Source organism: Tupaia chinensis, unplaced genomic scaffold (genome assembly GCF_000334495.1).
Source record: "Tupaia chinensis unplaced genomic scaffold, TupChi_1.0 Scaffold000305_1, whole genome shotgun sequence".
Classification (NCBI taxonomy): Eukaryota; Metazoa; Chordata; class Mammalia; order Scandentia; family Tupaiidae; genus Tupaia; species Tupaia belangeri.
Window position 1 is genome coordinate 941,903 of NW_006159795.1, and position 16,827 is coordinate 958,729.

Sequence of the window (16,827 nt, forward strand, 5' to 3'; positions counted from 1 at the left end):
CCCCCTTGGGAAGCCCCTCGTTCCCTAAGGGTGACTCCTTCCCGTTTAGGCTGGGGTCCGCTTTCTCGGCTCTTGCCCTGCAAGCAGCCGTCGGATTTTTCGTGGATTTTATGATAGCCCGAGTCACGTTGAGTCCCTGAAGCTCGTTTTGCAAAATTATTTTCACTTGGCGCCAACGACTTGCCGGAGCAGGCGAGGAGGGAGTCACCACTTTTACCCTCGAAAAAAACTTTCTCTGGTGCTAATCTTTCTCCTTCTCTCCCTCGCCGGCAGGTGTGCGGGGCCTCGGGTCAGTTCGAGTTGGAGATCCTGTCCATGCAAAATGTGAACGGGGAGCTGCAGAACGGGAACTGCTGCAGCGGTGCCCGGAACCCGGGGGACCGCAAGTGCACCCGCGACGAGTGTGACACGTACTTTAAAGTGTGCCTCAAGGAGTATCAGTCCCGCGTCACGGCCGGGGGGCCCTGCAGCTTCGGCTCTGGGTCCACTCCGGTCATTGGGGGCAACACCTTCAACTTCAAGGCCAGCCGCGGCAAGGACCGCAACCGCATCGTGCTGCCTTTCAGTTTCGCCTGGCCGGTGAGTGACTGAGGCCCGGCAGACGCTCGCACCCGTGCCTGGCAGAGCCCAGCTCTCCCTGGAAAGAGGGATTTAAAAGACTTGAACCTCGGCGCCAACTGGGGAAGTCTGTTGGGGTGGCAGGTTTGGGAATCAGCCGAGTCCATAGTTAGAGCTCGGCAGGACTTGACCGGGCGGGTCCCATCCCGCCTGCTGTTTGCTTAACGTACTAAAGTGGGGATCCCAGAGGGGCTTGTGGAGGAAAACTCCCAGGAAGGCCGTTTTAAACTTGCAACTCGAAGGCCCTAGAGTAACCCTCTTTTCAGCTCCGAGCCAGGAGGTCATTGTAGGTGATCTCTTTGCTTAACCAATTAAACCTGGTGCGCCCGGGAAGGCAACTCCGCACAGTTCTGGCCTGCGAACGCCGTCCAATTTGGCACCCTCCCCTTTCCCGTGAGCGGCCTGGAGGGCGGGCGTGTTTTTCCTGGAGGGTGTGGGGGGAGCCCGTTTCCCGCTGCTTTCGGGGAGAGTCGGGGTGTTTGTGTGTGTGGAGGTGCTCTTAGGGCAGGGAAAAATAGCCTGGGGGTGGCTGCCACAGAGGGGATTTTGGGGCCCTAGTTGGAGCTGGAGGCCTGGGAGCCCCCGCCCTCTGCCGGCCCTTTCCTGCCCCCGCCCCCGCGCGATGTAGCCCTTGTGGCCTCACTTCCAGCGGTTCCCTAGCTCTGGAACAGCTGTGTTTGCAAACTTCCCCGGGTAGGGAGGGCGCACAGCCCCCGCAAGCCTTCGGTGGCTGTGCCAATGCTTGGAAGGGTCGGCTGGCTGGAAGTAGTGCCTGGGGGGTGCAAGAGCGAGCATATACCTCCCTTCTCATGCCCCAGAACAGTTCGAGGCCCAGGCCCAACTGGCAGACCCTGCAGCGAGGCCCTTGCAACATCCCAAAATGGGTGGAAGGAAGATGGGTGCGATTGCAGAAGGGGAGGAAAGGGAAATGTGGGGGGTGTGCCCTCTGCCCAGCTCCTGCTGTCCAGGAGGCGTGACTCATTGCCAGGACTGGGGCTTGGCCAGCCTATGCTGAGAGGGTGGGCGGTGAGGGGGGGAGCTCCAAGCCCCAGAGGGCTGCTTTCCGCCACGTGCTCCAATGGGGCGCACTCTGCTGCCTCCTATCGCTGGCTCGGACTGTGCCTCACAAATCACGGGAGGAGTGTCTGCCTGGTGAGATCTGTGTGTGAAGCTTGAGGTGGCTCTTAAGGCTTAGGTGCAGGAGCTGTCATTAAGTGTCCTTTGCCGTGGGTGAGATAAGACAGTTATCAAAACCATGCTGTTAAAAGCAGCTTATTTAAAAAAATAAAAAAAACCTGCCATGTGTGAAGTTCTCTTGAGGTCTGAGGGTTGTTTCTTTCCTGGGATTTCATTTTTACACCGACTGTTTATCTTGTTTGCTAATCCCCTATTAGGGAAAACTTTAAGCTAAAGAGGTTGGGCACCTTTAAATCTGGCTGGGCCCAAGCTGACCATGCATACTGACTGTCCTTGAATGGTGTTTGGAGTTGAGAAGCAAGGGGCTGCAGGTGGATCCCCCCTCCTCCGGAGGATCAGCCCCAGAGCCCCTCGCTTTTCACAAGACCATAAAAGGAAGCTTATTAGTGATGTGGAAAAGCAGCAGGCCTGGCCGAGGATCCTTTGCAGAGGAGGGTCAGAGGATGGCTTGGATGAAAACAAGGGAGACTTGCTCTCTAAGCTGGCTGAGGGAAAGTGACCTAAAAGGTGTGTCTGTCCTCTTTTGACACATGGCAGAGTCCTTGATGGAAAAGGAGCGGAAACAGGAGGAGGGCAGGGGAGAGGCTGGGGGAGGCGACTTGCTGGTGCTCTTTTGTGGTTTCGGGGTCACCAGGCATGAAATAGACTCAGGTTTTCTCAGTTGGGGAAGACCACTGGGGCAGTCCAGAGAATGCAGTTCTTTTGAAGTTGGGCCAAATACGTGTGTCACTCATAAACAAGTCTCCACCCTGCTGCCCCAAAAAGGCCTTCTGTGAAACATAAGCTCTACTTCCTGAGAGAAACTGAAGTTTAGGTGTATTGTTTTGGTTATTTGGCTGAATGTGGTTGGAGAAACCCCACAGCCTGTAACTTTTAAGAATGATGCCAGGGTGGATGTGAACTGAAAGCATTTAGTAGCTGAGTGAGTAATAGAGTAGATTAGGCCAGCTTCATTCAGTTTGGCAATTAACGATTAATACGCATGTCTTCTTAGAAGCAGTTTTCTTGAATAGGTAATGCCTGAACTACCTCCTGAGTTCAGGAGGTAGCAGGAGGAGGATTTATGATTTTAAAAAAGGAAACTCCATCTACCTTGTCTTCTCAGCCACCTAAATTTTCAATCCCTAGTCACCATTACTGTTGACGAGAGTCCTCCCAGATTTGCTGATGCTCAAAGAGCAATTGTTCAGGGTGCAGAGGTGGGTCAGTGGAGAAGGTCATGTAATCCCTATCCTCTGTTTGGAATTATGATCCTAATCAAACAACCGTTGGTGATCTGGGGAGGAAGGGGAGGGAATGATATGGTCATATATGAAATACAATCCATATTGCAGAATGTGCGTGAGAAGCTCTGTAGAGGTGGGCTTGCACAGTATTCCTATCTGATTATGTGAACATTTGCCATTTGCTGCACCAGCCCTAGTCTTGTGGTAGTTTTTTCCCTTGGTGGCTTCTAATTGTCCTCCTGTTGCTGCTCAGAGGGGCTTGCCCTGAAGCAGCTAGCCTGCTTTTTGATACTGAGATTGGGGGAACCAAGTGATAAGAACATTATTATGAGAGGTAATTGAGCTTAACAAGAAATGATTTGGGAATAAACATTTATAAATCACTGAGATGGCTAATTTGCACCTTCCAAAATTAGTGCTAAATCCCAGTAGTGCCTGCTTATTAAAGAGGCATTAGTGTAATTACCACTCCTCACCCCCAACAGCTTTTCGGGAACCCCTGAACCCCACAGTTAAGCTATATTGCTGCATTCGTGGCACAAGGGGAAAAGGAATCCAGAAGAACTTTGGGGGAAGCAGTAGGGGTATCTGGCCTCTCAGCTTCATATTTAATACTTGATCCCATTACAAGGCTTGCTGAGATCAACTTAATTTTTTTTTTTTTTTAGGGAAATTCAAGGAAAGTGGATTTTTACAAAGCGAGGGGATCCCGCATTTAATCCATATTGCAGAATGTGCGTGAGAAGCTCTGTAGAGGTGGGCTTGCACAGTATTCCTATCTGATTATGTGAACATTTGCCATTTGCTGCACCAGCCCTAGTCTTGTGGTAGTTTTTTCCCTTGGTGGCTTCTAATTGTCCTCCTGTTGCTGCTCAGAGGGGCTTGCCCTGAAGCAGCTAGCCTGCTTTTTGATACTGAGATTGGGGGAACCAAGTGATAAGAACATTATTATGAGAGGTAATTGAGCTTAACAAGAAATGATTTGGGAATAAACATTTATAAATCACTGAGATGGCTAATTTGCACCTTCCAAAATTAGTGCTAAATCCCAGTAGTGCCTGCTTATTAAAGAGGCATTAGTGTAATTACCACTCCTCACCCCCAACAGCTTTTCGGGAACCCCTGAACCCCACAGTTAAGCTATATTGCTGCATTCGTGGCACAAGGGGAAAAGGAATCCAGAAGAACTTTGGGGGAAGCAGTAGGGGTATCTGGCCTCTCAGCTTCATATTTAATACTTGATCCCATTACAAGGCTTGCTGAGATCAACTTAATTTTTTTTTTTTCTTAGGGAAATTCAATGAAATGTGATTCTTACAGAGCAGAGGGATGCCAGCATTGGCCCCCTTCACACTTAAGGTCTGAATGACCAGTTGCTGGAGGTTTGGGTACATCTGCTCCGTGATGTTAATCATAGAATGTAATTGACACTTCTTGCCTTTATGCCTTTTGCTGCTTTCCCACTCCCTGAGCCTCTGTAGAAGTGATATATAATCCCGGAGGGCAGGGAGCTGGGCTTCTCATTTGATCTGGCTCCTTGCTTCTGCTAGTATTTGCAACCCGCTTGTATAGTCAGCACGTGTACAAACAAACAGCTCATGTATGTGTATGTGCCCAGAGCAAGGGACTTTCTCTGTCTAGATAAAATACCCTTTGCCCTAAGAACTCTGTCTCCGACTATAGCAATGAAATGACGTGTCTCCATTGCAAAACCGGACTTGGGGGAAAGTGGAGCAGTGCTTACTTTGAAAGGGCTGTGCCGAGTATCTATGGAATGGTTGCTCCAAAAATAGAATCCTTATTCCAGGTACTTAGTTTTTAATCTTTTTTTTTCTCTTGCAGGTGTAACCTTCTCTGTTTTCTTCCCTCTTGTCTTGTTTCTTAGCAACTTACTTAAACCTCCAGTACTTAGACAAGTTCACACTCCACCAGCTCCACATCCACAATTCCATAGGGACTTAAAACATTTCTAGAAAATAGTGATGCTGTTGATGTAAAGGCTGATAGAGTTGAATGGGTAAGGAGAAGAAGTGGTCGCAATGTACAGGCATGTAACTTCCCAGAAAACCAGCAATCTGAAAACTGCCTCGATTGTTTAGACCAAATAGTAATGCCTTTAGGGGCCTTCTAGATAGAGGCATGTGGGAAAAAAGTTGTTCAAAAACCAGGGCCAAGGCAACAAGGAATCCTTCATGTTTCTGATCTGAAAACAGAAATGCACATAGAGGCTTTAGCTGGCTTCATAGCAGCCACTGGCCCATTGTTGAAGAGTTAGAAATTGGTCCAGTGTCAGGCTTTCAAGATCAGTTATAATGTGAGACTGCATAGTGTTGGGCTGTGCATATTATTAGCGCTATTATTAGATCTAAAAAGGCAAATCCTGAGACTTGTCCCTTGATAAGCCTCTAGAGGCATGTTTCTCCCCTCTTAGCCCTCAAAAACCAGGATCCAGGCACCTGAGATAAGTGACAGTTGGTTCTGACTTTTAAATTTATTATTTTTTTTTAAATTAAAGTAAACTCAACCTTCAAATTATTGGAAGATATATTAAGATAGATGCATGGAAAATGATTCTGAAATAGTAGTGAAATTGGGAGTAGGGTCCTGGACTCAGAAATGTCCCACCTTCACCTTGGGGCATGGAACTAAGTTGCCGTTTGTGACTCCTAGCTGGTTTCTCATCACTGGGTGGACCTCCACCTCCCCGTGGCTCTCATTTTACGGTACTGTGATCTCTATCATTGGTGGAGTGCCTATGCAGGGAAGGCTTTCTGCAGTGTGGCTCCCAGTGGTTAAGAGGGGTATGTAAATAGTCAAACATTCTGAGTCCTCTACCAGCTCAGCCCAGTTTTTATGCACTTTTGGTAAATAAGTAGAAAGGCATCTTGTTCGGGCTTGCTCTGTGTGAACCGGACCGTTGTGCTTGGTTGGCTTCTCGGTATTCTATCTATTAACCTCACCACCCTTTTGTAACTGGTGCATTTAATTATCAGTGGGATGCTTTTCAAACAGGTAAGGGTAATGATGGGAAAGGGGGTGGGGGCATCTCAATGAGAGTCTCAAATCTGGATATGAGCTTTGGGGCCTCTTGGTGAGCCTTAGAGGTGGGCTTTGATGAGAAAATCACCCTTTGTAACTAGATCGGGCTCTATTGACATGTCAAGCCCTGCAGACTTGATTGCTTTCTATGACCTAAGACTTAGCCTAGACGCTATAGGGCAGTTGTCCTTCCTGCATATTTTACCTTGCCAGAACCCCATGATACTCGAATTGTGTGTGTGTGTGAGAGCATGCCCACACATGGTCTCTGGAAACTTTGTTTAATATGTTTTGTGACTGGAATATTTTATGCTCTGGCCACCCAGACACAGGCGGGACAATAGAGTTGGCCGAATTGACTGAAATGAGGATTATAGAGAATAATGGGCCTCTCCAAAAATAATGCTAATACAGGACAGGCGACAGGAAGCAACGGTTGAGTCAGCAGAGTGCAGGGCCCCCGACAGACCCGGGGCCCACTGACCTCGCATAATGACAGCGTTGGCGCGCCGGGCATTCCCAGGATATACGCGCCTCCCGCAGGCCTGCCTGTCCCAGAGCCTGGGGTTTTGGACACCTCACGCGTGCCGTTTGGGTGGCGGTTTGTGTCCGTCAGCTTGGCAGGAGGGGAGGCAGCAGCTTCTCAGGGCTCAGTTTGGCTGTTCCTGTTGCCAGGAAAAGGAAGCTCCCAGCTGCCAACACAATTACCTTTGTTTCTTACATCCCCCCTTCTTAATGTGGCAATTAAGTGCTTACCACTCTGCCCAGTGCCAAGGTAACCGCTGTGGGGTGGGACAGGACACACAACACAGCCCTGAGCAGCTGCCTAAGCATGGAGCGTGGGAGGAGGTGCTGGCGACCCGACCTTGATGGGGGAAACTCAGTGGCCCTGGGATGCTTGGGAACTTTGATGCTAGCAAGCTCCTTTATGTTAAATTCCATAGACATATCCCCCAAATCGAACAACTGAAAGCTGGCCGTTCTTCTTCCATGCTGCGTAAGAGTGGGGATCGGTGCCGTGTTGTGAGATTTCCCTGCGCCTGGAACTGGCAAGGAGCAGCAAGCTCCTTTATGTTAAATTCCATAGACATATCCCCCAAATCGAACAACTGAAAGCTGGCCGTTCTTCCATGCTACGTAAGAGTGGGGATCGGTGCTGTGTTGTGAGATTTCCCTGCGCCTGGAACTGACAAGGAGCAGAGAAGAGTCACTTTCCAGTTTTGGACTGAAAATTGGTTAGCTACCCTCCTTCATCTTTGCCCCCCAGTCTATGTTCTGGGAAATTTAGGGATTAAAATATGGAGACGAAGCAGCCATTTGTAAGAGACTGAGTTTCATGGTTTGAGAACAAGAAAAATCTAGGTTTTTGCTGGTTTACTTGTTTGTTGATTGGTTTGAACTTCAGTTTGGATACTGGCCTTTCTCAACTCTTCTAAGCCTGGGGACTTGGCCTCTGTTGGGGGTTCACATTTGCAATGACTAGTTGGATGTGACTTGATCAGAGTGGATCACTGATTTGTGGCTCAGTAGCTACTTTGACGGTTTGGGATGTGCGTGGTCTGGGATCTCAGTGTCTCGATATATATTCAGGGATGTACAGAGGTCAGGCGTGAGCCTGGGAAAAATTAAAGTTCCCTAGCAACTAATAATCATTGCTAAATTATCTTGATTGTTGATCTATAGTGTGGGGATGGAGTGGGAGGTAAGAGTGCCTCCTAATAGGAGCCTTGGAGGGAATCCTTTTCTCTAAAAGCTGAGCAAGAGTCTTTCTCCTGCCCAGGGAGACCAGTTCCAGAATCTTAATCCCTCCTCCAAAATGAGGGAGAAGAAAAGTCACCATGTTTTCCTGTCCTCATTCCCATTCCACCTCTGAGAAAGAGGGCAGCGTGCAGACAGTCATGAAACCAGGCTTCTAGAAGTGTGTGCTGGTCTTTTCTTTCAAGATGGGGTGAGTGGGTCAGCAATTTCTGAGGTCCTCCCAGTTCTGGCAAGGATAAGCCTGGTATTCTGCACTGTCTTCCAAGTTCTTGTGCAAGACTAAGGATGCCTTCCTCCTGGATTTTTTAAGTAGGGTTAATACTGTCATGCCAGCTCAGTCCTGGGGCACCTTCCCTTGCAGTGGGGTTTGTGGGTATTATGTGTTTAGTGCTTGTGCAAGTCTGTCAAAACTCCTGGTATCAGTGCATTTAATCAGAGGATTAATTACAACAATATTGTTGAAGTGAAGGATGTGGGCCTTGACGTGACCAGCAAATGAAGGGCTTAATTATACAGAATCAGACACACATCTGGCCTCATTTCGACTTGGCTCTCGCCTTAAATCAGCAGAGAAATATAATTTCTTGCTGCTCTTAGGGAAGAGTCCTGTAATTTGCAGGAAGTCCTAGGAAACTTAAAGAGGCTGTAAATAAGGTGTAACTTTCACTAATAAAATATTAACGACGACAACAATGAATTTGGACTCACGGCCACTAAGAAGAGAGGGTTGGGTATGTGCCCTGGCTTGCCCGGTGCTGCTTGCTTTTCTGAGCATTTTCCCACAGTTATCAGTGAACGAAATGGAATCCTACTCTGCTTTGAGTATGAAACATATTTCGGCTGAATTCCAAGGCAGAGTCTATCACAAGATATTTTTATATTCAGAGATGACCTGCTGTGTCGCCGTGAGAGCAGTAAGCTTGCCTCGAGTTATGAATGAAATGCCTTTCCTTTTTCTCTTTCATTTCTTTGCCTTTACCTTATAGGTGCTTTCTCCTTTCTTGGCAGCTGTGCGCTTCTGGTAGCGTGGTGCTAGTTAATGAATATTCGCTACCCTTTCCGATGTGCTTTCTCACTGTGGCAACACCAGGATGCATAAACAAGTCCACGTGCCTTTTCTCCGCACCTGCCTTGGGCAGATCCAGCCACAGAGATAGTAGATGTTTTATTTCAATCCTGGTGTTTTGTGAGGCTGACTTCATTGTAAATTATGAAGCTTTGAGTCAAAGAGGGATAGCTTGAATTTTAGAGAGAGGTGAAATTCTGAGATAAGCCTGAAAGATAAAAAGTGCCTTCAGTAATCATAACCGGCATCTGGCCAGTATCCAGAATCTGTTTGTTTACTTAGTGGACTCCGATTATTCTTGGAATGTTAGATCTTATTGACAGAGAAGTTTATCAATAAATATAACCCACGGGTGAATGGTTATTTCTCCCTTTGTAGCTTCCCCTGTCCTGCCCCCTACCCCACTGGCCAAGTTAGGTTGCCTCCTTTGTCCTTAGGAGTCTCTTTGCACCTACCCCCTCCTGCTTCCCTGAGTTACCTGATACTTGTGGGAGCTGGGATGGTCTCACACAGACAGGGCTTTCAAAGGGGTTCTGAAAAGGAAAAAGGGGGCCTCCCTGGGGACCGCCCCACCAGGCTCCAAAGTGTAACCTTAGCAATACCCCCTCAGTATAAGGAAAAAGGGGGCCTCCCTGGGGACCGCCCCCCCAGGCCCCAAAGTGTAACCTTAGCAATGCCCCCTCAGTATATAATACCTGGCTAGGTTAGCTTAGAATAAATTCTTTGTGTTTTTCTTTTCTTTTTTTTTTTTTTCTTCTTATGCCCTAGGGTTGAGGTCTGGAAAGTTTGGGAAAACTATATGCTAAATGCTCCCATATAGGGAGGTGGCACTTCCTGACCACAACCTTGGGCTGTGTGCATGCATGGAGACCGAGTGGGCCCCTGCCAGGTGAAAAGTCATTTGTCAGCTGGGAAGCGTGTTGAGGTGGAGGGGAGGCAGTCTGGATTTAGACACCCAAGACCTCAGTGCCATGGCCAATGGAATTATCGTTTTGGCTTTGTGGTTTTGTTTGGCAAGGTGTGCGGGGAGGCCAAGAAAGTATGATGCTGGGGAGAGCTCACCCCCATTTCTGAGTCACTAAGCTATTGTTTATCTGTCTTGCAGAGGTCCTACACTTTGCTGGTGGAGGCGTGGGATTCCAGTAATGACACTGTTCGTAAGTATCACATCGGTGGACTTTTCTCTAAATGCAGGTGGAAGTAAGTGAAGGCTTGGACTGACTTGTCAAGGCTGGATCTGTTTTAGCAGAACTTCAAGTCCCCACTGCCATCTGTCCCCTACTCCCACCAGAGCTAAACCTATCAGTGGAGTCTGTTCCTTAACTTCCCCTAGAATTCTAGCTTGGAATATTAAGTGGCCAGAACAGACTCCCAATTAATTCAGTCCTTGCATATGGGACCTAGATTATCTTCCGGATAGAGATCTTAATGGTTTTACAACGTTAAAACCTTGTAGACTGCTAAAGGATCAAAGTAGTGACTTTTTAAAAGTCCATTTAAACTTAAAGTGAGCGTTTAATCTCTCATCGGAAAGATAAAGCCGTAAAGGTGGCGCTGGGCTCTGAAGACCGACCTTGAATTTCACTTGGTGGGCAGGTGAGCTTGCAGGTGAGCTTCCAGCCGTCTGTTTCCCACACTGAGCACCACAAACCTTTCATTGAAGCGACATTCCAGGGCCTCGCAGCCATTACCTACCTTGTCCCCCTCTGAAAGATGTCTCTGTTTTCGGCACACAGTGCTTTTCAGCTCTGTGAGGGGTGAGTTTGGTATAGAAGCCATAGAAGATGGATATTGAAATGGCAGCGGTCTGGCTTCTGTAGGAGTCTTGCTCTTTGATTGTAACTTCGAAATATGCTTCGTGAGCCAAAACTGCGAGTTCCCTTTTGGCCAGCAGAGTCTGGGTTGTTGTCATCGGAAAACTTGATTCATGTTGCAGTCTCTTCGTCTGTGTGTGAGGATGAGCGGATCCAGCTTCTCTTCTTCCCTCTCCATTCTTCTCTGGCATTTTTCTCTTTCTGCTTCTCTGCCTTACGGACACGCTCTGTGTTGACTCTGCTAGCATCTTCCCCCCTTTTCTAACCTTGCTTTCTTACTGATCTGAGCATGGTGAATGCCCAGCATGGCACAGTGAGAGCTAGGTAAGTTCTAGGTGGCAGCTTTCTCCCATGGCTAGCTCACCACCACGGGGTGGTGGTTGAGCCCTGGGGTGCCAGTTGAGCCCTGGGGTGCCAGAGGCTCCTAATCATTAGGGTCCCTTTTCTTTGGCATCCTAAGTCCAGCTCCGTGGGTATTATCCCTGCCTTGGGGAAAGCTGGTGAAAGTCCAGAGTCTGAACCCTTTTCCTCAGACCCTGTTCCCCTGTGGGGTGAGTGTGTATGTGTGTCAGGGATGGGGGGGTGGCAGAGGACCTCTGCCAGCCTTGGTTGTGGCTGATACTAATCAGGGTCCTAGATACCGGTTTGTTCTCCCCTTCCTCCTCTGCCACGAACGTTGAGGATTGTGTGAGCATTATGTCACTGTGACCTGCTTACAGTGGTAACCAAGCATTAGGAAGATGGGCGTGGGAGGGGGAGAAATAGACTCTTCTAATATTCTAGTGCCAACATAGTGTGCCCTTGTAGCCATTAAAACAATCCATCTGGCAGCGTGGCTGTCCTTGAGGTGGATGATGGCCTGTGTTAAAAGCCAGGTTATGACATTAGCAAGGGACATGCGAGAGAAAGGCTCTCCCCCGGCCCTAGGCAAGCATCCACAGAGCTTCTCCTGGGCCTCTTGTAGACCCAAAGGTCAGGAAACCAGTATCTAAGGCTGGCCCATGGTTGTGTATGTGTCTGGGTAGCCCCATTTCATCTCATCCCTTGCTGGGGCTCAGGGTAGGGGTGGAATGTAACTGAGTCCCTAGAAGGAGACAAGACTAGGGCAGGAGTGAAGTGCTTTCAGATTTCTGCTTTTGGAGAGGAGCTGACATAAAGTCATGGGATGCCCAACTGCAGGTCATTGATTAATCTTGAACATGGGCGGTGGGTTTGGTGAGAATGGTTTATCCATTTGCCTGTTCAAGTTCTCTTTTGCTATGCTTCTAGGGGTATCTCAAATTCATATTGCAGAATCAGAATTAGGATCTTTCCTCTCCAAAAGCAGCCCCCTTCCTAGGGCCCTTCCTGGGTGACCAGTACCAGTATTTGAACACCCAGAGCTATAAGCCAAAAGTCTGGAAGGCACACTATTTCTGGCTCCCTCTTAGTGCCTGTGTCTTCTCTGCCTCCGAGTTCTGAAAAATCTCACATCCAGCTCTCACTTCAATCTGGCAGTCTTCAGCCACTGCCCTGACCCACATTCCCATCTGCTTTTCACACCTGGACTCTTAGAGTAGCCACAGGCTACTGCTCATATCTGCTTTGGTCTGCCTCCAGTGCTTTCTCTGCAATTGTTCTGGTTTTTCCAGAACATAGCATTTGATTGTCACCCTGACTGCAGAAAGCCATCCATTTGATGGGTTCCTGTTTGTGGGACAGATCTTCATGTGGCCCACAAGACCCTGCACAATCCAGCCTGTCTCCTTGCAAGCTTTGTCTTACCCTGCTACTGTCCATCATATATCCTAGCCATTGTCCAGCCGTCATCTTTCCATCTGCAAAGGCATTATGCTCTTTCCTGCCTCAGGGCCTTTGCATGTACTATTTATGGCTTTGACTGTTTTGCTCCTCACTCTCTGCTCCTTCCAAGGAGCTGTACTGAATGAGGGAGGAAGCTAGGGATGTCGAGGAGCCCAAATGCAGTTGGCTGCCCTTTGGGACCCAAGCAAACTGATACATATCTTGGCTCCAGATGTAAGGCAGAGCCTGAGTTTTCGGACAGAGAACTTTCTACATCAGTTCTGCAATGAACACTCCCCAGTAGAGTCTAGCTTATGTGAAGCCCAACTGCTGTACCTGAGTAAGGATATTTTCTACTGCCCTCCTATCATAGAACTCTAGTCGTCTGTTCCACTGTAGGACCAAGGGGTAAAAGGGCCTACATTTTCCCTTTTTCTCTGAGCAGATGATTTTAGTTTATTGCAATATCTAGTAGATATGTAAACATAAATAGCTATAGTTAAGAATAGGTTTTCTAGGGCCAGCAGATGGTATAATGTTTACGTCACTCGATTCCCACGTTCGAATCCTGGACCTGGTGGCTTAAACTTCATACTGGACTCTGTGTGTGTGTGTGTGTGTACACCCAAGTTCCTGAGAGGAGGATGGAAGAGAGAGGATTGCGGCATGGCTGTACCCCCTGGGGGATGATTTCTTGCTTTCTGTCTGTTTGTCTGTTTCTCCAGTGAGCACATGGACTCTATAGTAAAATCTCTCTTTAAAAAAAAATAGGCTTTCATTATAGTTTAGCCTTCTTGGCTGATTCCTATCTAGGCCCTGGGATTATGCTCAGACTTGCCCCTCATTACCTCCTCCTCGGCCTGCAAGGCTGTTAGTGGGTGTCTCGTGATCCATCTTCCTGTGGTTGAAGGTTATGGGGAGGCATGGCAACATCCTTTTCCAACCACATGACTGGACTACCAGCTGAACTACCCCAGGGACATTTGTAACGCCCCCAGCTGATGGGAAGAGTGGTTCAGGTGCCAACTTAGAAGAAGCAGAAAGCATGTCACAGACAAGGTCAACTCCCTGCCTTGGCAGGTGTGAAGTTACTTATACAGCTCCCTGAGCCCCGTTGGGGATTCTGAAGCAATTGTCCTCCCCGCATTTCCTGGAAATAAGTGGGATGCGTGCGGAGCTACTGAGAACTACATGTCAGTCTGTACCTTCAGAATTGCCCTGGACTTGTGTCTGAATTGTTTGTTGTTGAAACCAGCCTGAGAGAAGCTGGAAGCCTTTGAGCTTTGGCTAGTGTGTTTAAGTGATTCTTTTAAGATCTGTAACCACATGGTAAGAGCCTATTGCGCTTCTTAACTGAATCAGCAGAGCAAACACACAGTTAATGGGAGGACATTTTTGTCATTCCTTGGCCCATGTTTACCGCAAAAACTGAAGTTGGTGAAGTGCTGTCTGCAAGTGGTTCTGTGCGTGGTGGGTGTAAGTCTGCAGGTATGTGGGCTTGTTCAAGGCTTGTCTTGCCCACATGATACTTTGAGAATGCCAGCGGGTGAATGCTGGGGCTGCGCTGGAAGTGGTGTGTGCAGGCGAAGCCGTCCAGGAGTTCTTTCTGTCCTGGTCACCTAGAGGACTTGCAAAGCTTTGTCAAGGAACACAGGCCTAGGGCCTAGAAAAACAGCAGTGTGGGTGAGTAAGAATCACAAAGACATGGCTCTCTTTCTCCCAGGTGGCCTTGAACTTGACAAGGCGATGAAGGGTTAGTGCTGGCAGGTTTAAAAAAAACAAACATAGACCCAGGCTGGGCTGCTGACTTAGTGCCTTGGTGTGCCTTCAAGTCTTCTCCCTGAACTCCTGGCTCCGGTGTTTGGAGGTATTTTTGTACCTGTCTCTTCTATCAGACTAGAAGATAAGCAACCTCAGGGCAGGGAGCTGCTCTTACTCCTAGAGCTGCTTGAGCTCTGGGGTATTAATTTCCTTCAGTAAACATTCTTTAAGGAGCATGACTTGGCTCAAAACACACACACGTACACACAACGAAACACCAAAAAACCGGGACCAGCAGATGGCATAATGGTCATGTTGCTGGACTCCCACATGGCTGATTGCAGTTCAAGTCCCTGGACCCGACAGCTTGAAACTTACGCCAGGTGTCCTTGCGTGCATGTCCAAAATTCTGAGAGGAGAATGGAAGAGAAGGGATTGTGGTGTGGCCATACTCCCAGGTGTGTGTGTGAGTGTGTGATTTCTTGCTTTCTGTGTCTCTGGTGAGTTCACACACCCCTATAGCAAAAATCTCTCTTAAAAAAACAAAACAAAAAAAACACCCTCAATCTACCTGTCTCTAACTAGGGATGGCTTATTCCCCTACCTGCATCCTGGCAGAGGAGAAAGGTGAAATGCGTCAAGTTTGTGGCATTGCTGTTTAAATGCCAGCTAAAAAGATTGCTGTTAACAATTTTTTAAAAAAAGTAATTAAAACCACGCTTGGCTACCGGTGAAGAGAAGCATTTTGAAATAGACAAAGCTTTTCTAAGTAAGACAGAAAACTCTAAAGTCAGAAAAGATTATAAGAGGCTGCCTTCTATCATATGTAAAGAGATTTTTGTAAGTCACTATGGCCAAAACTGTAATAGAAAAGTTGGCAGGGCCATCAGGTGGCATGGTGGTTAAAGAGTTAGATCCTACATGGCTGACCATGGTTTGAATCCTGGACCTGGCATCTTGCTTTCTTGCTTTCTCCGTTCTCTCTCTCTCATGAGTGCATGTGCCCTGTAGCAAATTAAATAATAATAATAAATTAAATCTTAAAAAAGTTAGCAAAGGAGAGAAATAGGTTGCAGTTCACAGAAAAAAAATGCGAATGGCTTTGTAAGTACCTGAAAGAGGATGCTTGCCATCACTTAATTAAATTCTAATTAAAAGATTCTTCTTCCTATCAGGCAGAGATCAGAAAGTTTGATAATTGAGAGTTAGAGCTGTAGTGGGAGGGGAAATTAACTGAGCTCCATTGGTGGTGGGGATTTTCTGTTTTCTTTTTCTTAAGAAAGATTTTTGCTATAGGGCATGTGCACTTGCCAGAGAGACAGAAAGTGAGAAATCACCCCTAGGGGGGTGTTGGCCACGCAGCAATCCGTTCTCCATTTTACTCTTGGGATCTTGGGCATGCACACACATGCACCAGTGTGAGTTTTAAGCTGCTGGGTCTGGGATGGTCGACTATGTGGGAATCCAGCGACATAACCATTATGCCATCCGCTGGTCCCTAGATTAGGATTTTCTATGGACGGAGGTAGATTGGTTTTACACAATCAGCACTTCCGTTGCTAGGATGTTTCTTGCTGCTGAAACCACACACACCAGCAGATATGTCTGAGGATGCTCATTGTAACTTTAATAGCCAAAGGCCAAAACATTTTGAATTTTCATAATCAGGGACTAGGGAAATCTGTATATTTCCAGACCGTGAAATACCATGTACCTGCTAAGGAGAGCAAGTAGTTTAGCAATGCTTGCCTCTTGGGAGGGACGTGATCTTCTCATTTTTCTTTTGTATAACCGTTTGAATTTTGTACCATATGTATGTTTTTATTTCCTTAAAAAAAAAAAAGCCGCAGTGGTCAGGGAGGAGGCTCTGATGTGAATGTTAATGTGATCTTTCTTCTCTAGAACCTGATAGCATCATTGAGAGGGCTTCTCACTCGGGCATGATAAACCCCAGCCGACAGTGGCAGACACTGAAGCAGAACACAGGGGTAGCCCACTTTGAGTATCAGATCCGGGTGACCTGTGATGACTACTACTATGGCTTTGGCTGTAATAAGTTCTGCCGACCCAGAGACGACTTCTTTGGACATTATGCCTGTGACCAGAACGGCAATAAAACTTGCATGGAAGGCTGGATGGGCCCTGAATGTAACAAAGGTATGTGTGTGCAGGCATGTGCTGGGTAGGTTAACCTGCCTGTGGTGCTGTTTCTTTGGTGTCAATTTCTCACCTACCAGCCGCAGGTGAGGTGAGATGTGATGTGGTGTTACCTAGGCCTGCAGCATGAAGATGCCGAGTGTAAAAGATGCTGTCGGTATGCCTTCTGGATCCCCTTTACTGGCAGGTTCCCATCCCCCAGCTGCTCTTGAGTGTTGGCTGCTAACAGTTCACAGCTGCTCATTCCTTCTCCAGAGAATTGTCCATGGCCAAACAGGAGCCACTCCATGCCCCATCCTTCCTGTTCACAGTCAGAGAAGGACTGTCATAGGGGTGCAAAGGCCAGCCCCCTCAGCCTGAATGCTGTGGTACAGCTCACACTCTAGAGAGTCCCCTGGGATCAGGCAGA

At 47.8% G+C, this 16,827-nt stretch overlaps 1 protein-coding gene across 1 annotated transcript in view; it reads left to right on the top strand.

Annotated features, from left to right (window-relative positions):
• Positions 1-273: 273 nt before the first annotated feature.
• The window catches only part of JAG1 (jagged canonical Notch ligand 1), a gene marked incomplete at its 5' end in the record, with an annotated part of 37,931 nt that continues 21,377 nt past the window's right edge, over positions 274-16,827 (top strand). Inside the window, 3 exon segments of the mRNA XM_014588752.1 lie at positions 274-579; positions 10,010-10,061; positions 16,164-16,418. Of these exon segments, the coding sequence (XP_014444238.1) occupies positions 274-579; positions 10,010-10,061; positions 16,164-16,418 (613 nt within the window).